Here is an 18,934-nt window from a genome sequence, read left to right as displayed (position 1 = left end):
AGAGCCGCGTGTGGCCCTCGGCACCGGCGAGGGCCCGTCCCTGCTGCGCCGCCCCCTCTAACCCTGCTGTCCCCCCCCGTTCTCTTTAGGAGCCTGGTCCCGCTAAGATGGCTGTGACCAGCAGCAACATCCCCAGCGCAGAGAAGGTCCCTGCCACCAAGTCCACGCTTTGGCAGGAAGAAATGAGGGGCAAGGACCAAGCAGACGGGGGCGGTGGCCTGAGCCCCGCTCAGAGCCCGGTGCAGAGCCAGGCAGCGGCTGCTAGCTCCCTGAAGGAACCCGCGCTGGACAGCAAAGAAGGTAAGGGTGACGGGTGCTGCACCGCCCCCGGGCAGGGAAACCTGCTCCTTGTCACGTCCTCGTGTTATAGCACCGGGGAGGGGGGCCTGGGAGGACTCGGTGGGCCTCACGCTGCAAGGAGCTCAGCACCACGACACTGCTCCCACCGACCTGCTTTACGACTGCTCCGAGAGGCGGGCTGCGAAGGCCTCGCTGTCTCCGTTTGCCCCTGAGAAGATGGCTCGGCCGCCGCGGTGCCGGCACCGTGCCGTGCGTGCGGGGAGGTGCATGGGGCAATGGTTGCGCAACGCCCTGGGGCCTGGGAGCAGAAGGTGCTTCCCAAGCAGGGTTTTACCAGCAGCGTTGCTCAGAGGACGTGTTCTCCTGACGTGGGAGCTGATTTGTTACCTGTCTGCGGGAGAAGGGCAGATACGGCTGTGGAAGCGATCGTGCCATGCCTGTGTGAGCTTGCTCTGCGTGATGCTAAACAAAGACGAAACTTAAGGAAAACATTGAAATGCTGAAACATGACCGTTCCTCTGAACGGGAAGCAGCTCCATGCTGCTCCCCTCGCGATCCCGTCCTTGTGATGGGGATGTTGTGGGTAGGCAGGCGAGGCCCGGGCGCTGCCGGCGATGCTCCAGCTGGACCGGGCTGTTGCCTGTGCCAGTACCACGCTGGTGTGATGCTACGGTGACCCGCTCCAGGCAGCTGAGCCAGCACAAAACAACTGTTACGGGAAAAGCTTTCTGCTGGTTCAGTTCCCTGAACTGGCTCACCGCGATCGGATGAGTGCCTAAGCAAAAAGGTGAGTATGTGCGGGGGGGCAGCCAGGCCACCTTTCTGGAGAGCAGCCAGCCAGTAAATTACCTTAGTTATAATATTAAATTGCATCCTGAAAGAGGCACAGAAGCCCGTCAAGAGTGATGAAGAGGAAGCACCTACGCCAGCATACGTCCTTTTGTGCCTTCTGCTGCACTACCCCACAGGCGGTGGCACCGTGTGACGGCGCTGAAAGGTGTGGTGTTGCCATGGCCTTACGGGCTGAAGTTCAGGAAAGAAAATTCTGGATGAAGTTCTGGAAAGCATGTTGTGGGGAGCAGTCCTGCCTTGGCAGGGAGACGAGGCTGCCTGGCCTCATGCCCCTTGCGCTCCTCTCGCTGCAGCAGTGCTCGAGAGGGGGAAAGCACCTTTTGCAACGTCCTGGAGTGGTGCCTGTCCCCCTGCAGCCAGCCCGGAGGGTGCTGCGGGGCCTGCGCTCTGCTCAGCCCGGTTATCGGGATTGCCAAGCCCCGCGCGCCGCTTCCTCATCCTGTCCCTGTATCAGGGTAACTGTTTATATTTGGTCTCCCTGATTAGTCCGTGGAAGGCGCCTGGGGCTGCCGCATTGTTCTCCGGGAAACAATAGGGGCTGGGGCTTTTTTCCTGCCCTGGGCTGTGTTCCCTCTGGGTAAGTCCCGGGGAGGGGAGACACGCCGAGTCCGTTTCCTTTATCTGCGCCAGCCAAGCGGTGAGCTAAGGGGGCTGCTTTCCTCCCCGCTCTCCTGGTTTTGGCCAGCAGTTTGGATGCATCTGTAGGGTTTCGCCCCGATGCTGTGGGGCGCAGCTGGGGCCAGGGAGGACAGTGGGGGCAGTTATACGAAATTTCCCCAAAGAGAATTGCGGGATTTCCCTGCTTATACACAGTCTGCTTGGTTTCTTTGAAACAAAAAATATGCGCAAGTGAAAAGCGCTAGAATTCACACCTTTCGTTGGCTGTTTAATGGGAGACAGCGTAACTGCGATTGCTGTTACGGGGAGACGAGGTCCATCCTGGGAGGGACTGGACAGCTGCCCCACACAGCACCTGCGCCCCAACAAGCCCTCTGTCCCATCCTCCTCTCCATGGGTTGGCTCCGCTCCTTCCCCATGCCAAGACACAGGGACAGTTGTTTGAGAGCAGCAGTGCCTGAGGGCAGCTTGTTTCTCAGGATCATTTGGAGGTTTCCATCCATGGGAACACAGACTTGCACAGTGCTGCGTTGGTATGAGCTGGGAATTGCTCGTTGCAGAGAGAGTGGTGGTGACCCGTTGCTCCTGTGGATCGCCCTTTTCCCGGTGCTGGATTGCAGGAGTGTGCTCTGGCAACAGGAAGCGCGACAGATCTTTTCCATTCCTCGTGAAGCGCCTGTGTCCTGGTGAAGCCTCCACCTTCCTCCGGTGCTCCTGGCAGGAAGGGCCTGAGGAGCTTTTGATGGATCCAAGCTTCCTCCAGCTGTCAGCACACCTTCCGCCCTCCCCTTGCCCTCTCCCACCCCACGCTTTACTGGAATCAGACACCCTGAGAGCTGATTGCACTTGTGGTTAGGAAATGCATTGATGTTTGCTGGCTGAACCTCAGATCTTGCTTCCAATATACACAGGTACAGTTGGTCTTGAGAAGCCTCCTCTTTTCTGCCACAACAAAACACCACTATCCCCTTGTGCAGCATGTCCCTCCTTGCAGACTCTTGGAGGCCTGGAGGTTAGGTCACTGCCTTCTTCCACCCTGAGGAAGAGGAGAAGGCTGCCTTGGCCTTCCTCCCGTGGATCAGCTCTCAAGCAGGTCTGGGAGCCAGCTGGGCACCTCACAGCAGCTTGCTAGCGATGCCTCCACCGAGAATGTTTCTGCTGCTGTCACCATCCTTTGCACTCTTCACTGCATCCAGCTGGTGACTTGATCTCCAGTGCTGTCCATGCCCATGTGGTTAGCTACATGGATGTCACCACCAAGGAACTGGTTAACAACCTTAGTGATGACTGGTGGAGTTGGACTCGCCCCCCCCCCCCCCCCAGTTCCCCACAAATCATGTGACCTTTTAAATGGGCCTTAAAGATGGTTGGATGCGAGAGGCCACAGCAGCACAAAGGCCATCTGCCTGCCAAACAAAGGTGGAAATTGGAGCTGGGGTCCAGGCTATGTCTCTGCTCTCATTTCTTACACTGTTCCATGTTGGAATCGGAGCTCTTTTTTTTTTATTTTAATTGTACCTTACTGAAAGGCAGAACTTGGACTTGAAACCAAACCTGCTGAATTTTCTGTCCCTTAGATGAGAGCTCCATGAACGGAGACCGGATAGACTGTGGGCGGAAGACACGTGTTGAGAGTGGTTACTTTTCCTTGGAGAAGACCAAGCAAGACTCGAAGCTGGAAGAACAGCAGCTGCCGCCCCCACCGAGCCCTCCCAGCCCCAGCACCCCAAACAACAGGTACAGTTATCCCAAATCGCCCTCACAGGAGCATGCCCAGCCCTTTCCTTCCCCAGGTACCCGATCAGGCGACCGAATGATTCACAGCTTCTCTCTGAACTCCTTGGACTCGAAGAACAGTTGCCCCACGCACAAGGACTCCAACAGCAGAGATATAGGAAGGGGAGCTGAAAAAGCGGGGCGTCCCCTTTCTTTTAAAGCCAGCCGGCAGTACACCACCCTGGCCGACGTTCCCAAGGCCATTAGGATCAGTAATCGTGAGGCCTTCCAGGTGGAGAGGAAACGGCTAGAGCGGAGAACCCGGGCGCGTAGCCCTGGGAGAGAAGAAGTGGCCCGTCTCTTTGGCAATGAGAGAAGGTAAGGGATGAGTGGCTAATCTCTTTCTTGCATGCTTGCGACTTCAGTTAGGTTTGGTCCACTCCTCCCTGCTGCAGCTCCGGATGGAGGAGGTGATGTTTGCAGGGCACGTGAGGTGTAGCCCTCGGCTCTCCTCCCTCGCCCCAAGCACATCACTGCCGATCACGTTTGGGATTGCAATGCAGCCGGAGGCGAGCGGCGTAGTTCTCCGTTGTTCTCTCGGGTGGCACCTCACTGTGCTGCAGCTCTCTGGGGATGCCCTGCTCCCCGCATGGGTGGGTTGGAAGGCATCGGTTGCCCAAAGTAGGACTGAGCCTGAGGCCAGTCCAGTTTGTTTGGCCCCACCCTTGCATTCCAGTATGCCTGGATTTAAGGGTAGCTGGGAGGCCTGTCCACACCAGCCGGGCAGTGACATGTCCTTAGTAACACTAGGAGGCAAGCGTTACCCTGCCTGAGACTGCTTTGAGGTCAGCCAGCTGAGATGCTTGGTGGGTCATGTTTGGCTGCTGTATTTGCAAGCAAGACCACCCTCTCCCTGCCCCTTCCTGCACACGGAGGCAGCTGGCACCATTAATTAGGTTAGTTCTCTAAATGGTGTTAGAGCTGGGGGTGTTACGCAACTGCCTAATGAGCTGAGGGAGGTTTCAAAGTGTCACGGCCTTAATCTGGGAGAGGAGAGCCGGGTGCACTGCCGAGGCAGAGCGCAGCAGGCTGCAAAACAGCTTAGCGTGGAGGAAGCCGGGGGGCAGGATGGCGGGGAGGGCATCTGCATGCGCGCGTGCACGAAACACAAGCATGCTTGGCTTTCCCCGGGCGAGGCAAAGGATGGGCTTGACTTGCCCTAGGAGGGATGCGTTTGTGCAATGAGGACAGTAGAGCAAACCAGGAGACAGGCCCCAGGCGAGTGGGCTATCTGCCAGTCTGATTTTCTTGCCCTGATTTTCCTCTGGGCATGTTCTCTCTAGCATGAGTTCAGCAAGCGCTTTAAGTTTGTTTTTTCACAGCCCCTAAAGGACTGTTTTCCAGCCTGGCTTTCTCGTGCTGAAAGCTCAGAGCTGTCCTGGGAAACACGGCGCAGCTTTGCGCCGGTGCTGTAGATTGCCAGGTGGATCCTTATGTCTGTCTAACCCGGCCCTGCCCTAGCGATGTGTAGACTAAGTGCCAGGCTGGCGTTTTGTACGAGGGAGGGGTAAAGGAGCAGAAGACGGGATTGGCTTTCTCTTTGCCTTGGGAATTCGGTCCTCTCCGGGCCAGACGAGAAGGATGCCACACTGGTCTCCTGGCAACCCCGTCTGCAGACGCTGGCTGCAGAAAGGCTCATAAGTCATGATTTATGAGTTGAACTTGTAGCATGTTGGTCCAAGCGCAGGTCAGATCATGCCATTGCTGGGGTTTGCTTGCACGGGCCGACCCTGCCAGCGCTTGTCCCCAGTGCTCGAGGATGGTGCCTTCTCTCAGTGCTGGAAACCCTTCGCTCTGGCCTGGCGTGATGTGTGCTGCGGGTACAGTGCAGCTTTGGGATCCAGCATGCTGGAGGCGAACGGTGATGTGCTGCCAGCTGGGCTGGCCTGGGCTGGCTGAGGAGAGCAAGAGGGGCAGAGAGGAGTGGAGAATTGCATGCAGGCAATGGGCCCGGGAGAAGAAGCTGCTGCCACATATGATCCTTTTAAATTTGAGTCCTGCTCATTTCCCACTGGTAGGTGTCTTTTCCTGGGGAAAAGTTTGTTTTTTCCTGCCCCTTTGCTAGCTGGGCTCCTGAGGCTATTTGACAGGTTTTTGTTGCTGTATTAGTACTGGCAAATATTCTCCTATGCCAGCTCAGAGCCTTTCTCTGAGCAGCATTTCTCGAGGAAGAGGAGCAGAGACGTGGCTTTGTTCTGCTCCCCGGTTCCCCTGGTTCAGCATGGGCACTGAACGTAGCAGGTTGATTCTCAGGTTGCTGGAAATATCTTTTCCTTTTTTTTTTTATGCTAAATGCCTCCTGCAGTGCCATCTCAGGCCCTGCTTTGGGGAATATCTGGCCAAGCCAGGCTCTGTTTTGACACCCAGAGAGCAGCACTCACCTTCCCCAGAGCCCATTGCCTGCTCAGGTCTGCCAGGGGCTGGGAAGGGGTTGTCAGACCCAGTGGGAAGGGGATTCGGCTGAGGCTGCAGCGCCCTTTTTCTCCCATGCGTAAAGGGGCGCTCACTTGTTCTGGCTGAACCCCAGAGCTGTTGTGTTTGGGATTTAACCCATTCCCGGCCAAGCGGCTCTGGAAGAGGAGTCGGGGCCTGGCGTTACACTGGGCACCGCAGGGTGAAGCGGCCCATGAATAGAGAGGAACCCACACGCCTCTGGTTTTGTGCTGGGGGAAACACGGGATACAATGCTGCCGGGGGGCTCCACCCCACTGATGAGGGAGGTAGAGAGAGTGACTGCAAATACTGTATTTTACCTGACAGCTTCCTTCTGCTGTGCTGGCAGGCGTTAGAGCTGGAGCTGAGCGTTTTCCAGAGAACCGTTAGGGTTTATGGGAATCGCTGCTGCTTTGGGGCTGAGAAAAGCAGCTGGAGCACGGTCTGTTTTTGCTGCCGGTGGGGCTGAGCCTAGTCCAGCACGGGGAAGTAGTGCTTCGAAGCGAGATCACGGCAGACAGCAGGGAAAGGAGGTCCCTGCTTGCACAAGGCTTTGTTTGGGCCTTGCCCAAGATTGCAGCCTGTGGCTCTGGGGGAACCAGCTCTCAGCAGGGACAGCTTGGGCTGCTCTATTTAGAGACTTGCTCGTTTGTTTTCTTCTCCAGCAACCTGCAAATTGGCCCATGCAGAGATGAGCCAGGTTGTGTGGGTGGATTATGTTTCCTGGAGCCAGGAGTCTTCTGATCTCGGCGCTCAGGTGGACTTGGCTGGCGATGGGGAAACAGTTTAGCATCATACCAGAGAATTAACATTCACCGACCCTCTGCTCAGCTTGGCTTGTCTGCTTTTTAAATTTAAGTTTACTTAGTCCACATATTCTTTCCATTTTTTTCTCCAAGTTCAGGCTGTGCTCTTTGAGGTTGAGCAAATATAACTTCCATGATGCGGGGTCAACTTCTCCCCCTGGGTTTAACACCGTTTCTAGTAATCCTTCTCGGTAACCTCCTAACAAGTCCAGGAACACTTGCCTGAAACCATTTGCGCACATGCAAACCCCACAGACACCAAGCAGAAATCGTTCAGGTTTACCTTTCATATATCAGTGCAACCAAACTAACTTGCTCTGACTCTGTTGGTGTTCAGTCAGTGTTTTTAGTCTTTCCTCGTGTTTTCTACTAACCTACCATCAGTCAGTGCATGACTGTCAGAGCTGCAGATAGAAAAGAATTGTATTAAATAGCCGGTGGTCCAACCTTGAGTAACATACCTGTAACCTTAACTGCAGAGAAAGCTGTTTTTCAGTCTTCTTGTCCTGTTTCCTTATGTTAAGAGATCCTCTATGACTCATGTGCAGAGCTGTGCTTGCAATGTTTGTTGAGACCATTTATACTCGACTTCTCCACACCACATCCAGACGTCCAAGTTCTCAGTCTCTTCTAAGACATGAATCAGAAGCAGTCGGAACCCAGAGCCGCTGTTTCTGAGGAGGAGATTGTCCTCCCGTGTTTTGGTGTGCCCGGCAGATCGGTGGTGTGCGAGTTCCCTCTGCTGGCATGCAGCAGGACGGGGCTGCACGCCGGCTCCGGGCACCGAGCAGGAGGGCCTGGGAGCGCTGCCCTCCTGCCGAGCGGGACCAGGAGGTCTGTGTCCCAGAAGGGTCGAGCTGTGCCTTGCCCGCTGTCGGGATGCATCTCGGTGAATCCAAGGCGGCTATTAAAGACTGCCCCACGGTAGCTGCTGCGGAGCAAGAAGGTGCTGGAGGGGACACGCGTGATTGCCCATGTTAACGGCTTACATGTTTGCCCTCCTTGCTGCCTGCATGTTGGACGGTGACCCGCTGGATGGGCAGCCTGCAGCTCTCCGTGGAAGATTCGGCTTGCTGGTTGCTGGATGGGAAGTTCTTATAAACTTAGGGCAGCAGCCTCTAAAAACGTGGCTTTTCCAATTGAATCCGTGCTCTGATTGCGCTGGCAAGAACCTGCTGTTGAATTTGACAGATCTGTTGTAGAAGCATAGTCAGGGGCTTATGAAATATTTCTAGCCTCAGAAGATCGCAGAGCTACCTGGGATTGCTTCAAGAGTTTTCTTTCTCAGATTCCTTCTCTGGGGTTTTGAGCCTGGGAGAGCCGTGTAGGGTTCCCCTCTGAATGCCACTTTTATGGGGTAGAGAGAGGGCTGACTGCTCTCCCATGAACAGTTTTTCTTTTAAAACTGTCCTCTTCACTTTTGTGTATCTTCTGGGGAAATTCCTCTTCCTTTTCCCAACATTTGCTGTCTTTCTTGCTGCTAAAGAATGAATGACTCCAGTAAGAATAAGCCCTTTCTTCCAATGAAAGAAAATTGCTTTAACGATAGCTCTTGTTGGTCTTCGTAGCTTTGCTTCCCCCTGCACACATCCCTTCGCCTAACAGCTGAAACCTGCAGCTTGGGTTTAGTGGCCTGGAACAGATTAACAGCCTGCACGGAGAGGAGCTCCTCGGGACCAGCTTTGTAGTCTAGAAAGCACTAAATGGCACCGCTGCTTTTAAAATGCTTCATACCTTCCTGTCTGGAGTGTTATTTTGTCAGCACGGCGCTGATGTTCGAAGGGGCCGGTTCTGCCCTCCGCGTTGTGGAGAGCTGCCTTGGCAAGCATGGGATGAAAGGAGAAGCCTCCCTCTCCCTGTTCCCCCCCCCCGACATCGCTAGCAGTAACTTCTCTGAAATGTTTAGCTACTGAGGAAAACAATTCTTTCCTGTAATCCGAATGATATTAACCCTTGGGGCTGTGATTTGGTTGCAGTGATTTTTTTCCCCCCCTTTTCAATGACGAATTACTGGAATGATTTTGATTTTATTTTGTATGTAGATGTAGATATATAATTTCCTCTTCTGTTCATTCATTTTCCAGCCTTGTTTTCTTCCAGGTCTTGTTGCTCTCCACCTTCTCCTGCTGTGTTGCTGTGTGACGTGTCCGCCTTTACTTCGCCTGCTTCGCTACCATCTCATCTCAATCTCAAGCCGTAGAACAACCTGGTGGTGCAGCCCCTTTCATGAGAAATCAACCTGCTTTTGATTTTGTTATATGTTTTTTTTTCCTGATTTGTTTTTCTTCAGGCCTTCACCTGATAGGGCACAGACAATGTTAATTCATGGACCTCTTATTCCCTCCTAAACTGAGACTCAGAGAAGGCTGGGCCAGCGTAAAAAGGGGATGGCTGGGTTAAAAAAATGGGACTCCAAACCATTCTGTCGGTAAACAGAGGACTTGGATGTACTCTCTGCAAGCTGGTTTTCGTGAACAGAGACATCTCATGTGAACAGAATATCCCAGTGGGGTTTGGAGCCCTGCGGGAGCGCAGGGCTCTATCTGCTCGTAGTCTGCAAACTGGGAAACAGCGGAAGCTAAATGAATCTCCTATAAAAACATCAGATCAATTTAAAGTTAAAAGTCAAACTCTTCCCCACCAATTCTGTCCTTTCCTCCTCAGCAGCTGGGTTGAGTGTGGGGCTCTGCCACCTACCTCTGAGCAGCAGGGTTCGGGCCCCCAGCCCGGCCGGGGCATGTCATGTGTTCAGGCTGTTCATCTTATTTATGGAATTTGGTGCAAATGTTAGTTTAAAACTAAACACATCATGTTTTTGAGTCCTAACCTGCTGTTCGTTTTTGTGGGAAGTGTTAAAAAATGCTTTTGGATAACCTGTTTCCCCTCATGTGGCTGCTGTTGTGATTTTCATGCACACTAGAGGTTCATGTAAGGCAAGCAGCTCTAATTTTAGATGCGGCACGTATGGGTCCAAATGTTGTGTCCAGAACCCATCTGGATTGAACTTCTTAGGGACATTTGAAATTGGGATTTAAACTTCATAACTTGAAGCTCAACTGGTGTCTGTGCTGGTGGAGGGGTGTTATTTCATGTTCCCGGGTTGCGATTAAAGACCAGAGGTTGATGCTTGTCCAGCCCCCCTGGGCATACAAACCTTGACACCACCAGGTGCTTTGAAAATGCCAGTATTTCCTCCCCTGTGGGTCAGCGAATGGCTTTTCATGATGAAATGGCACTTTTTATTCCTCCTCCAAGGGCCTGTCGTTTGCTAATTCCCTTTTGGGTTTGGTCTGGGGTTGGCTCCTGCTCCATCCACATTTTCTTCATAGTCCCCTCTGTCCATAGAGACAGCGGTGGCAGTGTGGTGGGTGGCCGAGGCTATGTCTGAGGGCCACGCTGCCATTAAGGGTCAGTCGTGCTCCCTGCTGTTGAAGGGGACGCTCTGCTGGGCCTGCCAGGTTGCTCCTAACGGCTGGACACACTCACGTGTGCTCCTACCTCGATGCGGTCCGACCAAAGTTATCAGTGTGGGGTTGAGTTTTTGTAGGATGGGGGCTGCGAGGTGAGCCAGAGCCACCCATTATCTCTGCACCCCAGTTTGTTCTGTTGTTTCTGTTCTGTGCCATGGGGCAGCTATCAGTGAGCTGCAGCCTTAGAGAGCAAAGCTTAAGGCAAAGCTGTTTAAAAATCCCTGGTTCTGAAATGACCATAAAATTGACCAATAAAATGGTATCACTGGTTTTGCAAGGGCTTCCTAGATAGTTAAGAAGATAGTGTGTATGGAGCTGAGTAGTCTGGGTTTTTTCCCCTTTTTGGCCCCAGGTAAAATGCTGCATGTCAAATTGGGGTGTTTTGCCCCAAATTTGTGCGCCCTTGGGCTTGCAAGGAAACTGGGAGCAAAAGCCAGGCGTGCACGGGTGCTCGGTTGAGCAGTGCTGCAGAGATCTCACTGCCCCGACCTCAGACAGCCTGAACGTTGTGGGATTGTGCAGTTCAGTGCGGTTGCTGTTCTTGAGTTTAAACCGGCTCTGGTTTCCCCTTTCTCTGTGTTTTCCAGGCGATCCCAAGTAATTGAAAAATTTGAGGCATTAGATATTGAGAATGCAGAGCACATGGAAACGAGTGTGTCAGCAGGCTCTGCCCTTTCGAGTGAGACACGGCAGGGCAGGAGCGAGAAGAGGGTTTTCCCTAGGAAACGGGTAAGCTTCGCAGCTGCTTTCAGGTCCCGCGGCGGGTTGTTGGAGGATGCGGCGTGAGCGGGCACCCGGGATCTAGCCCGGCCATCCGCCAGCCCAGGTTGCAGGGTTTGACTCTCATTGTCCCCGGGTGGAGCACGGTGCCAGGAGTTGCAGGCAGGCGCGTGCACCAGCTGGACTGCTGTCTGTGCTCAGCCTGCGCAGGTTTGCTGCTTGCTGCTCAGTTTTCTTGACCCAGCTATCTGTCAGAGAGGAAAACGTCTTTTTTCCCTTCCTCCAGCATAGAAAGAGAGAAACTTCAGATTTGGCATGGCAGGAAACATTAATATGGCATAAAGTAACAGAAGAAACAGGGATCTTGAGAGTCCCAGTTGTTCTTGGATGTATTGGGAACCAGTTAAATCTTGAGAGGCCCTGAAAATTTTATTTTAAATGAAATCACACTTGTTCTGAGCCTAAGAGATGCCCCTTAAATATGTGGATTTTTATGCTGTGAGTCAAGAGAATGGGACTCGCTGTCCTAGTTACTGAACTGATCTGGGCTAATGCTTTCTATACAGGACTTCACTTCCGAAGCTGCAGCTGTGGGCTCCATCCTGGATGCGTCTGCTTCTCCTCTGTCTCCACACCGTCGAGCAAAATCACTGGATAGAAGGTCCACAGAGTCCTCTATGACGGTGAGCCACCAAGGTTGTTTATTCCTCCAGGAATAAAAGGAGGGAGCACTCCTTTCTCTCACTCTGCCCTCCCCACGTGCTGACCGAGGCTGCAGCAGAGCATTTATAGAAGAACTGTAGATCAGTGCAGTTTCCTGGATCCTTTTCCCTCTCTGGACTGAGACCAAGTGCTGGTTCATAGCTGATGCATTTTTGGATAGCTGTTCACACTTGGCTTGTTAAGGAGAGCTAACACGTGGCCCAATTTTCTTATGAAGATTCCTTAATGTTTATGTAGTTGCAAGTTGGTGTCAGTGGAAGGAAGTCTCAGAGGAAGGTTTGAACCCTACATCCTGAGTTTTCTTCCGTTTGCATATTTCAAATGCTCACCAGACCTGGAGGCAAATAGTACAAAATAAACATGAATTACTCTCCTCGCGCTTGCTCCTCGCATTTTGTTCTATAGGAACAAAATAAATATGCTTGCTAATCTCTCAGAACGATTACCTAGCCATTGTAAATACAGGCAGCATTTTTAGTCGATGGAGTGCTTCTATTCAGGGACTTGTCGGAAAAATGCACTGGCTTAGTATTTCTCTAGTAGCCTTGAATGTAGATTTGTGCATCTACAAAAATGACTTTTAAATTCTTAGTGATACCAGGAAGAAGTGCATATTAAATGACAATGCTTGTCATCTAATGAAGGCAAAAAAATTGTGCAGTCAGTGGGAAATACACTTTTTCCTTGCATTAAATACTCCTTTATTGTGCCGATCCTGCTGTAAAAGTAAAAACATAAGAAAAAATTGAACACCTGCTGACTTGTGACTGTGATTGCAAGAGTCTCCACTGCCCACAGGGTTAGCTGGATCAGATCAGATCATTATCCTTCAGGATACAGGCTGAGGCAGAGTTCATCCTTTGTTAGGCTTTGTGGCTTACAGCAGAGCTGTGGTTCGAGTTACATGGATATCACTTAGATGAGTGCTTTTTCTGTTTTTGTTTTCTAACATCGACACCCTCCAGCAGCACTGGTCACAGACCTTTCAGTCTTTCAGCGTCTCTCACTCCCTTTCTGACTCTTTTCACAAAAGCCTGTGCTCTCTGTGCCCTCCTGAGTACTCAAAGTAAAGCAAATGGGTTTCTGAGAAAGAACACGACGTGTATGAGAAACCTGCTCAGTCTGGGCTCTTCTGTAGTGTCTTCCTGCAGCCCAGTTTGAAGCATGTGCTACCGGGTTAGCAGTAGCATTCCTCTCTGGCTGCTTTTAAACCTTTGGTTAAATTTTTAAGGAAAGCAAGAATAATATGCATGCGGCGAATCAGGGATTTTATAGAACATTCTTACCCTATGCTTTTTCTCAGTTAATAAATAGCAAGCCCTTGAGCAACTGTAATACTTCCACTCCTTCTGTCTTCCTTCTCTGCAGAATGTATGGTTGGGAGCCAGTTATTTTTGGATCCAAAATGTAGATTGTTTACTTGAAGCAAGAGAGGCTTTCCAGCTCTCTGCAGATAGGATTGCCTGAGAAGCTCCCCCTTAGAGGAAAGGATTTAAACAGGACCCAGATTCCTGGGAGCATGATCCCACCTGCACCTCGGCAGAGGAGAAGCAGAAAGATTGTGGTATCGCTCTCTCAGGGTAAATTAAGGTCTGAAATGAAGATATGCAGCGCTCATAGCCTACTTCAGAGATGGGCGTGGGCATTGCAAATGCAGTTTTCTCTACAGTTTGAACATCACTTATCACTGCCTCTTCAGCAGGTACCTGTTGGGCTCGGTGGTTTTATTGCATGCAGGCACATCAGGGCCAGTGCTGGCCAGTGCTGCTCAGTCTGGAATCTGCTTGCTCTCTCCCGATTCTCTAGTGATCTGGGAAGAGCAGGCTGATATTTTCCGTGGGGTTTTTGTGAAGCCGGGCTGATGTCCCACCAGCGTGGGAACGCTCAAATGTAGGACATGCTGGCCCATTGCATAGGTTTGATTGAGTTAGTTTCCAGTGCCCGATTTTCCATGGCTTCTTCGCTCTAGCCAGTAGATTTGTGCTGCTTCACTGCAAATGCAGTCTTCTCTCCTTTTCCTCCTCCACTCTCAGCTGCTCTCTTTGCTTCAAACCCAATGCTGTGAGGTTTCAAAGCCAGATGCTCGGGAGTATCAATTACACAGCAGCAGGCTGTGATGTCCTAAACCCAGCGGATGGCTGCAGCACATGTAGCAGCCAGAGGAGCTCGGCCTCAAGGGAGCCAACATCCTTCACTGTGCGCTAGCCAGGCTTGGGGGTGAAGGGGTGGCTGGCGTTATCCCCACACTGTGTGGATTGCTTTCCTCTTAGCTTCAACCTCCTGATGCACCCACTTTGGAGGGAGTCTCACCAGGTGTCATTGGGGTGGGGAGATGCTGCGATCCCCTGTATTTCAAGGCTGTGTATATAGGAACTCAGCCTAGTTTTGAATCCTACAGCCTTGCATGAAACAGCACATACTTTTTGCTTCGTAATAAATAACAGAGCTACTAAAGTCTCCGCGGTCTTGCTAATTCCTTGCTTCTCCTTTCTCTATAATGCTGGTGTAACGGTAGGAAATGACGAAGAAAATGCTGAATAAAGCCTGAATAACAACCTGAATAAACTCTACATCAGGGTCTCTTTACCTCCTGGGAGACAAAATTTAACCTCCGTGCAGTATAATGATCCCATTTAACTGGTGCTGGTTTCTTTTGTGGCTGCACTGTATTTTATCAAATTGCTGCTGTTGCCTGTTTCCTGGGTGGAATTGGATCCCAGCACTTCATCCGAGCAATGATTGTCTCTCTCTCACCTCTTCTTGCAGCCTGACCTGCTGAACTTCAAGAAGGGCTGGTTGACAAAGCAGTATGAGGATGGGCAGGTGAGTATGGGAAGAAGCTCTCCTCTCGGGGTCAGTCCTGAATGCTGTGGCCAGTCCTGGCTTCTAGCAGCTCCCACCTCACCTGTAACATCCAGGCGAGTTGAGAAGAGCCTGGTGCCTTGGCAAACTCTGCCTGCATACATAGATTTCTGCATCGTGGCTGTGCAAATCGTCGTGGAGAATAGCTCGTTTGTGGCATGGAAAACTGAAAAGGATTATTTCATCCGTCTGGTTCTTGGGGCGATGCTCAGTCAAAACTGGTATCAGTCCTTCTCTTGGATCAACGGAGAGCCTGTGTTTCCAGGGTTTTCAGCATTGCTGCAGGCCTTCAGCGGTGGCAGCTGCATAGGGACAAAGAGCCCGAGTGCCATATCTTAATTAATGGCAAAGGCACAATGAAGGCAGTGTTTCGAACCTCTTCTTAATGTCGCATGTGCAGGCTCTGCACGCGGCTGCTCTCTGCATTAATGAAGCCATGCTGTCTTTGCAGGGTAGATCAATATTGGGCCAGTGCTACATCTGGGAGAAACCAGATGTAGGCGCTTGGACAGAACAGCTAGAGGGAATCTGTACAAAACTGAAGCCAGACAACAATGGTTGTGTGTGAGCCCTGTGCAAACAGTGTTTGTGTTGGACCGGGAATAGCTGGTGCTCTGTCCTGTGGCAGTTTCAAGGCTCCGCATCTGGATATCCTATAATGGGTTTCTAGGGAGTCAGGACAGCCTGGATAGCAGCACTGTTTTCGTGTTCCCATTCTCTATTAGTCTCATCTCCCTTGCGACCCAGCAACCTCTTTGGCATCAGTAACGAGCCTCAGATGAGGCTGCCTAAGCGCTGGGGAAACAACAAAACCAAGAAATAAAAAATGTCACTGTCATGGCACTAACGGAAGCATCACTGGCCACTTTGCTCATGTCCCTTCCCAGAGGGGAAAGTGCTCCCGTTTCAGAGCCTGGAGCCTGGCACCGACGCTGACCCCGGCGCGAGCGCACGCGGCTGACTGCATGCGGTCCCTTCCCTGCAAAAGTTTTCTTTGCCTCCCGCTCAGCCCATCTGCAGGGGAAGCAAGAGGGTGCCCAGCACGTGGCTGGCATGGGAGCTCTGGGAGCCCCGTGGCCTGGGCTCAAGGTACTCGCTGGTCCTTTGGCTTCTGCGAGCCGAGGGGCACGTCTGTAGGCAGCCAGAGGGTAAAATAGCTGCTGGGATGAGGGGCTGTATTTATGTATTGCTCCCTTGGATATGCCTGTGCCGCACTGGGAGCATGCAGAAGGCATATTTGTAGAGAACGAGTGCCAGAGACGGGCTCCAACTCAATTTCTAGGTACTGCAGATAAAATATGAACATTTTATTGCTTTTTTCTAAAAAACAAAAAAATGCCGAAGGCTTAAAGTGCAGCCACTAAAAGCATCATTCTGCCAGTGGAGCTAATGGGAAGGGCTCCGAAGACACCCATGGCTCTCACAGTCTGCGTTACCATCACATGCACGGGGTTAATGCCCACTGGGCATCCTGTGCTCCCTCAGCTTGTTCTGTTTAGCAGCCGTCAGTGCTCGAGCAAAGCTGGAGTCCCGGCAGTGGAAACCACATCTTCGTCTCACCACAGGGTCCCTTGCGTTACGGCTCGTTCTGCTCTTCCCTTTCCCCTGGGAAAGCGGGAGGCCTCTCGATGAAAACTGTCCGCCTCAGAGCACAGGGCGAGAGGGGAGAGGAGAGCCTGAAAGCTGCTCCCTGGCGCGGGGACTGCCTGCTTGCCTCTGCTCGGGCACTCTGCGACGAGCTGTCACAGCTCTCCGGCAGCAGAGGGGCAGGTTGGTAACAGCCCTGTGTTGATTGTTTCCTAGTGGAAGAAACACTGGTTTGTGCTGACGGATCAGAGCCTGAGATACTACAGGGATTCGGTAGCGGAGGAGGTAGGTGTCTCCTTTTCGGAACTAAGCCCTGCCCGTTCTGGGTTTGGATAAGGCCCAAATCTCTCCAGCCAGCTTCCAGAGCCTTGCGTGTGCCAGCCATGCGGGTGGGCCGTGTTGAGTCCTGGTGGGCTTGCGGGGGTACCTGCAAAAAAGGGAATGATGAGAAATCAGGAAAGGGCACGGTGAGGTGAACTGAGGGCTCCTGCTCCCAGGCGTAGGGGATTAAGCAAATATCAAGGCTGGAGGCAGGCCAGGGTGAGGCCCACACAGGGCTTGGGTCAGTTATCTTCCCAGATGCCAAGGGCCGTTGCCAGGCCTGGAGCATCGCTCTTCAGGGCTCTGGATATCTTGGGGATCTGCTCTGTGTCTCCCTGCGAGTGCCAGCGATGCTGAGGGCTTTTGGTGTCTCACCAAACCCTACGCAGCACCTTTCCTGCAAGTCTGTACCGTGCTTTTGATTTGCAAAATGTTAGGAGTTACAATAATTACTTTCTCCTTCCTCCTGCAGGCAGCTGACCTGGATGGAGAAATCGATTTATCTACATGCTACGATGTTACTGAGTACCCAGTTCAGCGAAACTACGGCTTCCAGATCCACGTAAGAAAACCGTGGGGAGGAGGGACAGTCCAGCTGCAGGGAAGGTGGAAGTGGCGGTTGTGCCCGCAGTGGTCTGCCTCTGGCAGCCTTTGGAGCTGAGTGAATCAGACTGCTCTCGTTGTGCAGCTGGCTGGGAATGCTAGTCCAGGGGAAGGGAAATATCTTCCCAGCCACCTAGAAGAGGCCAGCCCGCATCCTGAAGCATGTGTTTGAGAGTTGTCGCTTTGTGCTCCAGGGGGCTGTTTTTGGTTTACAGAAATGGAGGGCGAAAGGGCTGGTTTTTGTCTCAGCTGCTCATTGAAGTCTCAGGGACTCAGATGTTCAGCTCCAGCAAAATCAGTTTGGTTACTGAGAAACCCTAATTCCCACCGTGAGCTGCTGGAGGGAGCGAGGCTGTGGCAGGATTCAGTCTCCAGGCACCGGCGAGCAGAGCTGCCTCCCCCCTCCAGTGGGACTGGGCGAGGGGTGCGGGTCGGCCCTGTGTGGTGTCCGGCAGGACAGGAAGGTGCTGGTCAGTGCAGCTGGCCGTGCTGAGCCGATCCTCTTCTTTCCCTAGACTAAAGAAGGGGAATTTACCCTCTCCGCCATGACCTCTGGAATTCGCCGAAACTGGATTCAGACCATCATGAAGCATGTTCGCCCCACCACTGCTCCGGATGTAACGAGGTAAAGACGAGGGAAAAGCTGGAGGCTAGATAGGACTCCCAGTTTAACAGCCCCCACAGTTGTCTGGTTTGCAGTGCAGGAATAACCCTTTCCTTTCTCCCTTTCTTTCCTCTTTCTGAGTCTGCCTGTTCCTGGAAGCTCTGGCTCTTTCTCATATCCCTGTGTCTGGGCTTAATTTGGAAACACGTTGTGGGGTTGCTGATATGTTGAGTTACTCTTTTGTGTTCAGATGTCAAAGAGGGTTGAAAATATGGCTTTAATTTGTGCATAGGAATATGAAATACTGTTCCTTTATCAAGGCTCTTCTGGATTCCCACCAGGTATTGTGAAACCACTTGGATTCAGTTACGCTGGGTTCCCCCTTTCCTCTGGCTACTGTTCAGCAAGAGCTGCCTGTCCCCTGCATGGGTCACATCAGTGCAAGCCCAGGGTTAAATTAGAAGCCGTTTGGCTCTAATGTGTTGTAAACTGCAGCCAGCAAAGAGTCTTCTTCCTCTTTTGATCTTCTGGATAGCTGCAACAGCTCCTTCCCTTATGGTTTAGTAATATTAGCATCTTGTAGTGCCTTCAGTGCCAGAGGAAGGGACCCACCCAATTCATAGAGTACCTTCTGCGAGCGCCTGCGGCTATGGGCAAAGGGTATTTGACCTTCTCACAGCAAGCTGTGTCAGCCACACTTGTATGGGCCGCCTGTTACAACCTTTAATGGACACAGCCGCACGATTAACTCCGTTTCCTGTCCTTACCGTAGCTGCAACAAGCAGATCTTGGCCGGATTTGTCCCAGCATTGATGGAATGGCTCTTTTCACCTAGGGCTGCTTAACTGGAGATGTTCCAATCTCTCCTTCCCTTTCCTGCTTTACACTCGAATGCCGTTTCCCAGCCCTGCCCAAGCTCTCTGGTGGATCTCTCGTGGGTCTCTGGGAAGCCACCTCTTTCCTCACTCCTGTGTATGTTTGATTTCCATGCAATCCCAGGAAAAACTTCTCTTTGAAACTATCCGTGCTGAAGCCCAGGTTGGAAAACTGTGTTCTCTCCTGTATTAACATTTTGTGGTTTGTATATCTTGTGATTCACTGCATGCTCCTCCTTTTCTGCACTTCGGATGGGAAGTCCTGCAGTTTTCATTTATTTTTCTTTCTTTTCTTTTTTTTTTTCCTTTTTCTTTTATTTTAAATAAAAGCCAGAAAGAAGGGAAGAAGCAAGCTGATCTTGGCACTTGATTTCCCCACACTGG

At 52.0% G+C, this 18,934-nt stretch overlaps 1 protein-coding gene across 10 annotated transcripts in view; it reads left to right on the top strand.

Moving 5' to 3' along the window:
* MPRIP (myosin phosphatase Rho interacting protein) overlaps positions 1 to 18,934 on the top strand; it is a 110,154-nt gene that overhangs the window by 60,303 nt on the left and 30,917 nt on the right. For 4 of the 10 annotated variants that reach the window (XM_068909099.1, XM_068909098.1, XM_068909100.1 and 1 more), the window contains exons 6-14: positions 90 to 300; positions 3,348 to 3,864; positions 10,843 to 10,984; positions 11,542 to 11,658; positions 14,465 to 14,521; positions 16,364 to 16,432; positions 16,941 to 17,030; positions 17,587 to 17,696; positions 18,675 to 18,713. In XM_068909099.1, coding sequence (XP_068765200.1) covers positions 90 to 300; positions 3,348 to 3,864; positions 10,843 to 10,984; positions 11,542 to 11,658; positions 14,465 to 14,521; positions 16,364 to 16,432; positions 16,941 to 17,030; positions 17,587 to 17,696; positions 18,675 to 18,713 — 1,352 coding nt within the window. The remainder of the gene's footprint in view (positions 1 to 89; positions 301 to 3,347; positions 3,865 to 10,842; positions 10,985 to 11,541; positions 11,659 to 14,464; positions 14,522 to 16,363; positions 16,433 to 16,940; positions 17,031 to 17,586; positions 17,697 to 18,674; positions 18,714 to 18,934) is intronic. The other 6 variants (XM_068909104.1, XM_068909103.1, XM_068909106.1 and 3 more) reach the window with 6 other exon arrangements.

This window comes from Struthio camelus, chromosome 15 (assembly GCF_040807025.1).
Source record: "Struthio camelus isolate bStrCam1 chromosome 15, bStrCam1.hap1, whole genome shotgun sequence".
Classification (NCBI taxonomy): Eukaryota; Metazoa; Chordata; class Aves; order Struthioniformes; family Struthionidae; genus Struthio; species Struthio camelus.
The sequence above is the reverse complement of the archived record's forward strand: the minus strand, read 5'-3'. Positions and strand labels throughout refer to the sequence as shown.